A 7,454-nucleotide genomic window follows, 5' to 3' on the forward strand; every position below is an offset into this window, starting at 1 on the left:
CACCAGGCAGGTCCGAGATACTGTTGTGAAGAAGTTTAAAGCCGGATTTGGATACAAAAAGATTTCCCAAGCTTTAAACATCTCAAGGAGCACTGTGCAAGCGATAATATTGAAATGGAAGGAGTATCAGACCACTGCAAATCTACCAAGACCTGGCCGCCCCTCTAAACTTTCAGCTCATATAAGGAGAAGACTGATCAGAGATGCAGCCAAGAGGCCCATGATCACTCTGGATGAACTGCAGAGATCTACAGCTGAGGTGGGAGACTCTGTCCATAGGACAACAATCAGTCGTATATTGCACAAATCTGGCCTTTATGGAAGAGTGGCAAGAAGAAAGCCATTTCTTAAAGATATCCATAAAAAGTGTTGTTTAAAGTTTGCCACAAGCCACCTGGGAGACACACCAAACATTTGGAAGAAGGCGCTCTGGTCAGATGAAACCAAAATGGAACTTTTTGGCAACAATGCAAAACGTTATGTTTGGCGTAAAAGCAACACAGCTCATCACCCTGAACACACTATCCCCACTGTCAAACATGGTGGTGGCAGCATCATGGTTTGGGCCTGCTTTTCTTCAGCAGGGACAGGGAAGATGGTTAAAATTGATGGGAAGATGGATGGAGCCAAATACAGGACCATTCTGGAAGAAAACCTGATTGAGTCTGCAAAAGACCTGAGACTGGGACGGAGATTTGTCTTCCAACAAGACAATGATCCAAAACATAAAGCAAAATCTACAATGGAATGGTTAAAAAATAAACATATCCAGGTGTTAGAATGGCCAAGTCAAAGTCCAGACCTGAATCCAATCGAGAATCTGTGGAAAGAACTGAAAACTGCTGTTCACAAATGCTCTCCATCCAGCCTCACTGATCTCGAGCTGTTTTGCAAGGAGGAATGGGAAAGAATTTCAGTCTCTCGATGTGCAAAACTGATAGAGACATACCCCAAGCAACTTACAGCTGTAATCGCAGCAAAAGGTGGCGCTACAAAGTATTAACTTAAGGGGGCTGAATTATTTTGCACGCCCAATTTTTCAGTTTTTGATTCGTTAAAAAAGTTTGAAAAATCCAATAAATGTCGTTCCACTTCATAATTGTGTCCCACTTGTTGTTGATTCTTCACAAAAAAATACAGTTTTATATCTTTATGTTTGAAGCCTGAAATGTGGCAAAAGGTCGCAAAGTTCAAGGGGGCCGAATACTTTCGCAAGGCACTGTATACATGATCAAATACTAATCTTCGACTCAAATATTAAATAACTTTTTGCACATCGTTACAACAATGTATGTCGACATAATATAAGATTTGAAATGTCTCTATTCTTTTTGAAATTTTGTGAGCGTAATGTTTACTGTTCATTTATTTATTGTTTATTTCCCTTTTGTTTATTATCTATTTCACTTGCTTTGGCAACGTAAACATTTCCCATGCCAATACAGCCCTTAAAATGAATTGAATTGAGAGAGAGACAGATGGTGATAATGTTGTCTAGAGGTAACACTGTGTTGAGGTGTGAGTTTACCCCAGTATGAATCCCCAGACCCAGGGCAAGCCCATCAGGAAGTGAGACATCACAGCTAATGTTGTCTAGAGTAAACACTGTGTTGAGGTGTGAGTTTACCCCAGTATGAATCCCCAGACCCAGGGCAAGCCCATCAGGAAGTGAGACATCACAGCTAATGTTGTCTAGAGGTAACACTGTGTTGAGGTGTGAGTTTACCCCAGTATGAATCTCCAGACCCAGGTCAAGCCCATCAGGAAGTGATACATCACAGCTAATGTTGTCTAGAGGTAACACTGTGTTGAGGTGTGAGTTTACCCCAGTATGAATCCCCAGACCCAGGGCAAGCCCATCAGGAAGTGAGACATCACAGCTATTGTTGATGCCTCCACTGTACACGGTCCTACTGCCAGTCGCACACACACCGCCTTGAGTCTGCGGAGAGCCTGTTAAACACATACACCTTCAGCTGTAAAAACCCATAGAGAAAACTAACTAACTAACTAACTAACTGACTGTCTGTGTGTCTGTCTGTCTGTCTGTGTCTGTCTGTACCGAAGGGTTGAGGCCCAGTCCAGCACGGGTCAGTATGATGGCCAGAGCGATGTTCCTCAGAGCTGCTGACCAGGTCTGCTCAATGTGGACCGCCTCAGTTATGTACGGTACGTTACGCAGCACCAGACCTGCCAGCAACATACCTGTACACACACACACACACACACACACACACACACACACACACACACACACACACACACACACACACACACACACACACACACACACACACACACACACACACACCATCAGTTACAAACGGGACGTTTATCAGGATGAAACCTGCAGGCCTGAGAGACACACAAGTTTAGTACATCAGTTTAGTCGACCTGTGTGGCTGAGTTGGCAAGAGCGTCGAGCTACAAACACCAGTGTCTGCTGGGGCAATGATCATATTGTCCTCACCCATCTACACACAATACCTCATAATGACAAAACTGAGCTCCGCCTAAGGCACACCTGTCTATACAAGGTCCCATAGTTGACAGTGCATGTCAGAGAAAAAACCAAGCCATGAGGTGGTAAGAATTGTCTGTAGAGCTCTGAGACAGGATTGTGTCAAGGCACAGATCTGGGGAAGGGAACCAAGAACACAGTGGCCTCCAACATTCTTAAATGGAAGAAGTTTGGAACCTCCAAGACTCTTCCTAGAGTTCACCGCCCGGCCAAACTGAGCAATCGGGAGAGAAGGGCCTTGGTCAGAGATGTGACCAAGAACCCGATGGTCACTCTGACAGAGCTCCAGAGTTCCTCTGTAGATGGGCGAACCTTCCAGAAGGACAACCATCTCTGCAGCACTCCACCAATCAGGCCTTTATGGTAGAGAGGTCAGACGGAAGCAACTCCTCAGTAAAAGGCACATGACAGCCCACTTGGAGTTTGCCAAAAGGCACCTAAAGGACTCTCAGACCATGAGAAACAAGATTCTCTGGTCTGATGAAACCAAGATGAATCCCTTTGGCCTGAATGCCAAGGGTCATGTCTGGAGGAAGCCTGGCACCATCCCTACGGTGAAGCATGGTGGTGGCAGCATCATGCTGTGGGGATGTATTTCAGCGACAGGGACTGGGAGACTAGTCAGGATCGAGGGAAAGATGAACGGAGCAAAGTACAGAGAGATCCTTGATGAATACCTGCTCCTGAGCGCTCAGGACCTCAGACTGGGGCAAAGGTTCACCTTCCAACAGGACAATGACCCTAAGCACACAGCCAAGACAACGCAGGAGTGGCTTCGGGACAAGTCTCTGAATGTCCTTGAGTGGCCCAGTCAGAGCCCAGCATTGAACCCAATCTAACATCTCTGGAGAGACCTGAAAATAGCCGTGCAGCAAAGCTCCCCATCCAACCTGACAGAGCTTGAGAAGATCTGCAGAGAAGAATGGGAGAAACTCCCCAAATACAGGTGTCCCAAGCTTCTAGAATCATACCCAACAAGACTCAAGGCTGTAATCGCGGCCAAAGTTGCTTCAACAAAGTACTGAGTAAAGGGTCTGAATACTTATGTAAATGTGATATTTTTAAACAGTCCCATTCTTCCTGTAAGTCAAAACAGTCCCATTCTTCAAGTCAAAACAGTCCCATTCGTCATGTAAGTCAAAACAGTCCCATTCGTCGTGTCAGTCAAAACAGTCCCATTCGTCATGTCAGTCAAAACAGTCCCATTCTTCAAGTCAAAACAGTCCCATTCGTCATGTCAGTCAAAACAGTCCCATTCTTCAAGTCAAAACAGTCCCATTCGTCATGTCAGTCAAAACAGTCCCATTCTCCAGGTAAGTCAAAACAGTCCCATTCTTCAAGTCAAAACAGTCCCATTCGTCATGTAAGTCAAAACAGTCCCATTCGTCATGTCAAAACAGTCCCATTCTTCAAGTCAAAACAGTCCCATTCGTCATGTAAGTCAAAACAGTCCCATTCGTCATGTCAAAACAGTCCCATTCTTCAAGTCAAAACAGTCCCATTCGTCACGTGAAAACAGTCCCATTCTTCAAGTCAAAACAGTTCCATTCTTCATGTCAAAACAGTCCCATTCTTCAAGTCAAAACAGTCCCATTCTTCATGTAAAAACAGTCCCATTCTTCAAGTCAAAGCAGTCCCATTCTTCAAGTCAAAACAGTCCCATTCGTCATGTGAAAACAGTCCCATTCGTCATGTCAGTCAAAACAGTCCCATTAGTCATGTGAAAACAGTCCCATTCTTCAAGTCAAAACAGTCCCATTCTTCAAGTCAGAGGGGGATGAAACATATACAGCACTGACTAGTGGAACGTACCAAGTAAAGGGGGGAAGGGGGGCAGTGTGGGGAGTTGGATCAGTCCGACCAGTTTTCCTCCACACACAGCACAGAGAAACAAGATGATGATGCCGAACAGATTCCCCCCTGGATAACACTCCTTCTCAGCGATGGACCAGACCACCCCGAACAACAACGCTCCCAGACACACTAGATGGAGGGAGGGAGACACACAAAGGGTTAACACACACACACACACACACACACACACACACACTAGATAGAGGGAGGGAGACACACAAAGGGTTAACACACACACACACACACACACACACACACACACACACACACACACACACACACACACACACACACACACACACACACTAGATATAGGGAGGGAGACACACAAATGGTTAACACACACACACACACACACACACATTTCAGATCTGTGATCATCTTTACCATCTTCATGATGAAGAAGGTCCAGTCTTTAAACAGTGTCTCAGTACCTGTGGTGATGAGGTATACCAGAGGTCCAGTCTCTAAACAGTGTCTCAGTACCTGTGGAGATGAGGTATACCAGAGGTCCAGTCTCTAAACAGTGTCTCAGTACCTGTGGTGATGAGGTATACCAGAGGTCCAGTCTTTAAACAGTGTCTCAGTACCTGTGGTGATGAGGTATACCAGAGGTCCAGTCTCTAAACAGTGTCTCAGTACCTGTGGTGATGAGGTATACCAGAGGTCCAGTCTCTAAACAGTGTCTCAGTACCTGTGGTGATGAGATATACCAGAGGTCCAGTCTTTAAACAGTGTCTCAGTACCTGTGGTGATGAGATATACCAGAGGTCCAGTCTCTAAACAGTGTCTCAGTACCTGTGGTGATGAGATATACCAGAGGTCCAGACAGTCTTTAAACAGTGTCTCAGTACCTGTGGTGATGAGGTATACCAGAGGTCCAGTCTCTAAACAGTGTCTCAGTACCTGTGGTGATGAGGTATGCCAGAGGTCCAGTCTTTAAACAGTGTCTCAGTACCTGTGGAGATGAGATATACCAGAGGTCCAGTCTCTAAACAGTGTCTCAGTACCTGTGGAGATGAGGTATGCCAGAAGTCCAGTCTTTAAACAGTGTCTCAGTACCTGTGGTGATGAGGTATACCAGAGGTCCAGTCTTTAAACAGTGTCTCAGTACCTGTGGTGATGAGGTATACCAGAGGTCCAGTCTCTAAACAGTGTCTCAGTACCTGTGGTGATGAGGTATGCCAGAGGTCCAGTCTCTAAACAGTGTCTCAGTACCTGTGGTGATGAGATATACCAGAGGTCCAGACAGTCTTTAAACAGTGTCTCAGTACCTGTGGTGATGAGATATACCAGAGGTCCAGTCTCTAAACAGTGTCTCAGTACCTGTGGTGATGAGATATACCAGAGGTCCAGTCTCTAAACAGTTTTTCAGTACCTGTGGTGATGAGGTATACAAGAGTTCCAGTCTCTAAACAGTGTCTCAGTACCTGTGGTGATGAGATATACCAGAGGTCCAGTCTCTAAACAGTTTTTCAGTACCTGTGGTGATGAGGTATACCAGAGGTCCAGTCTCTAAACAGTTTTTCAGTACCTGTGGTGATGAGGTATACCAGAGGTCCAGTCTCTAAACAGTGTCTCAGTACCTGTGGTGATGAGATATACCAGAGGTCCAGTCTCTAAACAGTTTTTCAGTACCTGTGGTGATGAGGTATACCAGAGGTCCAGTCTCTAAACAGTGTCTCAGTACCTGTGGTGATGAGATATACCAGAGGTCCAGTCTCTAAACAGTGTCTCAGTACCTGTGGTGATGAGGTATACCAGAGGTCCAGACAGTCTTTAAACAGTGTCTCAGTACCTGTGGTGATGAGGTATACCAGAGGTCCAGTCCCTAAACAGTGTCTCAGTACCTGTGGTGATGAGGTATACCAGAGGTCCAGTCTCTAAACAGTGTCTCAGTACCTGTGGTGATGAGGTATGCCAGAGGTCCAGTCTTTAAACAGTGTCTCAGTACCTGTGGAGATGAGGTATGCCAGAGGTCCAGACAGTCTTTAAACAGTGTCTCAGTACCTGTGGTGATGAGATATACCAGAGGTCCAGTCTCTAAACAGTTTTTCAGTACCTGTGGTGATGAGGTATGCCAGAGGTCCAGTCCCTAAACAGTGTCTCAGTACCTGTGGTGATGAGATATACCAGAGTTCCAGTCTCTAAACAGTTTTTCAGTACCTGTGGTGATGAGGTATGCCAGAGGTCCAGTCTTTAAACAGTGTCTCAGTACCTGTGGTGATGAGATATACCAGAGGTCCAGTCTCTAAACAGTGTCTCAGTACCTGTGGTGATGAGATATACCAGAGGTCCAGTCTCTAAACAGTTTTTCAGTACCTGTGGTGATGAGGTATACCAGAGGTCCAGTCTCTAAACAGTGTCTCAGTACCTGTGGTGATGAGATATACCAGAGGTCCAGTCTCTAAACAGTTTTTCAGTACCTGTGGTGATGAGGTATACCAGAGGTCCAGTCTCTAAACAGTTTTTCAGTACCTGTGGTGATGAGGTATACCAGAGGTCCAGTCTTTAAACAGTGTCTCAGTACCTGTGGTGATGAGGTATGCCAGAGGTCCAGTCCCTAAACAGTGTCTCAGTACCTGTGGTGATGAGGTATGCCAGAGGTCCAGACGGAGCCTTTAAACAGTGTTTCAGAGGGGCGGTCCGGAAGGGGGTGGAGTTAGAATCTATCACTGTGATGTCATTACACCTCGTCTCCTCACCCATAGTGCACTGGTCGTTCGCCACACCCACAGCCTGGGGGGAGGGGTCAGAGTTAATAGTTTTCCTGTGGTCCAAAAGACAATATATTTCTTATATAGTGCACTACTTTTGACCAGAGCCCAGTGTAGATAGTGCACTACTTTTGACCAGAGCCCAGTAAGAGGAATATGGTCCCATTTGGGACGTAGCCACTGTCTTAAGGTCCGCTTGGTAAACAGTCCTACACCTGGTGCTGCTCAACATTTTAATGTATCTGTTTGGTTCTGAACGGTTAATTCATGTTCTGAATAGGTTCTGTATAGTTGGTTCTGCTACTCCCTGTAAATGACTGAATAATACTTTAAACCTGTTAAACAACTGAATCAGAGCTGAG

At 45.6% G+C, this 7,454-nt stretch overlaps 1 protein-coding gene across 1 annotated transcript in view; it reads right to left on the reverse strand.

Annotated features, from left to right (window-relative positions):
- The window catches only part of LOC110509411 (sodium/hydrogen exchanger 9B2), a 28,379-nt gene extending 21,269 nt beyond the window's left edge, over window positions 1-7,110 (reverse strand). Inside the window, exons 1-4 of the mRNA XM_036958420.1 lie at window positions 6,958-7,110; window positions 4,334-4,504; window positions 2,063-2,205; window positions 1,826-1,953 (exon numbers count right to left, since the gene is read on the reverse strand). Of these exons, the coding sequence (XP_036814315.1) occupies window positions 1,826-1,953; window positions 2,063-2,205; window positions 4,334-4,504; window positions 6,958-7,084 (569 nt within the window). The 5' untranslated portion in view covers window positions 7,085-7,110. The remainder of the gene's footprint in view (window positions 1-1,825; window positions 1,954-2,062; window positions 2,206-4,333; window positions 4,505-6,957) is intronic.
- Between the last annotated feature and the right edge of the window lie 344 nt (window positions 7,111-7,454).

Source organism: Oncorhynchus mykiss, chromosome 21 (assembly GCF_013265735.2).
Source record: "Oncorhynchus mykiss isolate Arlee chromosome 21, USDA_OmykA_1.1, whole genome shotgun sequence".
Taxonomy (NCBI): Eukaryota; Metazoa; Chordata; class Actinopteri; order Salmoniformes; family Salmonidae; genus Oncorhynchus; species Oncorhynchus mykiss.